The sequence below is a fragment of the Octodon degus genome, unplaced genomic scaffold (genome assembly GCF_000260255.1).
Source record: "Octodon degus isolate 3935 unplaced genomic scaffold, OctDeg1.0 scaffold00011, whole genome shotgun sequence".
Lineage (NCBI taxonomy): Eukaryota > Metazoa > Chordata > Mammalia > Rodentia > Octodontidae > Octodon > Octodon degus.
The window spans coordinates 9,114,292-9,116,450 of NW_004524587.1; the positions used below are offsets into that span (position 1 = coordinate 9,114,292).

Consider the following 2,159-nt stretch of genomic DNA (forward strand, 5'->3'; position numbering starts at 1 on the left):
CATGAACATTGAGATTAGGTCATATTGGTGAGACAATTCAGAATAAGTCCTCAACTGACTGGCTGAGGAACTCGCCCATTGTCTTTTGTGAATGGCACACACCTGGGGCAGCTATCTGTGGCAGCCTTGAGTTCAACACCCGCCCTGTGCTTTATGACATGCATAGATCTAACGCCTGTTCCCTACATACTCACCATGAGGTACATGGCCCCAGAAGGGCAGATTGGCTGGAGTCCAGGCACTGCAGACAATGTCTCAAAGCAGAGATCAGCATTGGACTGTAAGAAGAGGCAGTGAGATGTCAAGAATCAAATTTTAAGTAGAAGAAAAATGATGGAATTATAGTCGAGCTGTCATTATTGAAGGCCAGTAAGCTAGGTGTGATCTGACATTTAGAGTCTAAAGAAAAACACCCATAACTTGAAGTCAATGGCCAGGAGCAGAATGAATTGAAGAAGTAAGAGGAGTGTGTGGGTTGCTACACTGAAGCCATCCTGTGGTTCAGAAGCCCCATCTTGGAACTCTATTCCAGAAATGAGGACCAGTTGCTCCTAATACAACTGGAGGCATTCTCTATCTCCCAAACTCCCCAAGGAAAAGGGCATGAGCTGCTCTTACCTTGAGGAAGCTTAGAGTGTTGTGGTAGAACTCTTGTGGGGTGCGATGCAGGATGCTTTTCAGAGCTCCCTGGACAATGGTGCAAGGTCCCAAGATCCGTTGAGTCAGCTTCACCAGCCCATCTCGGATCTGGAAGGATCCAGGAAACACTTTAGTTAGCCACTCACATGCATCCTGGTTTGAGGATTTACAGTATCAGCTGTCATAACTGTTACTGATTCCCTTTCCTGAAGTCTTAAAGTTGGAGGTAGAACTTCTTCCCAGATCCAGACACATGAAAACTGAGCTGGGAGAGAACTGTTACTATTATTACCCAGCAGGTTTCCAGATACTATGAACTATAGAGCCAAGAAAGGGGAAAAAAATTCCTACCTCTCCACCACTGTGCAAATATATGTTCTAAATTACTCATGCTGTTTTCCCACATCATTCTCACCTCATTGCCAAAAATATTTCTTCGGTCATGGATGAGGATCCAGCCCAATCTCCAGCCTGGAACCAGCCAGCGCTTGGCCAGCCCTCCACAGGACAGGATGGGAACGTTGGTGCTAAGGGTGGCCAGTGGTTTGTATTTGCAATCTGAAAATACCTGAGGAGAAGGGATCTTGCTTACTTCCCTCTGAATCCCGTCCCTCCTCACCCATTTCCTCATATCTCAAAGGAAAAAGCATCGGGTTTACTGGCTCCTTTCTACTCTGCAGCCTGATTAGTGTAGAGTTACATGACTGAATTCCAAGAGGCCTCAAAGGGGACTCTCCAAAGAATTTGGTGTCTGATATGGACTAAAAGAAATTTAAGATGAGGAAATGGCTTCCTCTCCTGTGATGTATGTAACACTTCATGGAGCTGGCTCTACAGAATCAGTAACTACTGATATTATAGATTTAAAAATGAAATAATGAATCTTCAATCCCTTACCTAAAATTCCTGGGCTCAGCTGTACTGCAGAATGCAAAGTTGTTTAGGAAGGCTACATAACACATGTACTATACATTAACATTCCCAGAGCAGTCTAGAATAGTACCTCTAATAAAGACTATTAACATGTCTACCATTTTTTCTCACATCTACAAGTGCTATAAACATATATGAAGATATTTCTTTATTTTGAAACCAAATAAATATAGGTTTGGATACCAAATAAATTCCAAGAACCTTTGAATTGTAAAGCTTTTTGGATTTCAGAAAACTGCTATGGAGTCATGGGTCTACATCTCTCTCCTCCCATATAGATAGATAGCTATAGCTATAGACATAGATATATGTCCACGGAGATATCTGTATCTATATATCAAGAGGGCGTGAGTATTGCCTTGCTGTACTGAAATGATTCATAGTTGCTTCCAGTTATTCCAGTTGCCTACTATTCTCAATCTCATGAAACAATTTGGGATTGAGATTACTGTAGTGGGCCAGCAAGATAGCTTAGCAGTCTAAAGTGCCTGCCTAGGCAAGCACACAGGAATCACGGTTCAATCCCCAGCACCACATCACATGCTGGCCAGCCCCGCCCCCAGGGTGGGCTGAGCCAGTCACAAAGA

The 2,159-nt window shown here is 43.4% G+C and overlaps 1 protein-coding gene across 1 annotated transcript in view; it reads right to left on the reverse strand.

The window, feature by feature from the left end:
* The window catches only part of Tat (tyrosine aminotransferase), a 10,229-nt gene that overhangs the window by 2,234 nt on the left and 5,836 nt on the right, over positions 1-2,159 (reverse strand). Inside the window, exons 8-10 of the mRNA XM_004625800.2 lie at positions 1,055-1,207; positions 619-747; positions 195-278 (exon numbers count right to left, since the gene is read on the reverse strand). Of these exons, the coding sequence (XP_004625857.1) occupies positions 195-278; positions 619-747; positions 1,055-1,207 (366 nt within the window). The remainder of the gene's footprint in view (positions 1-194; positions 279-618; positions 748-1,054; positions 1,208-2,159) is intronic.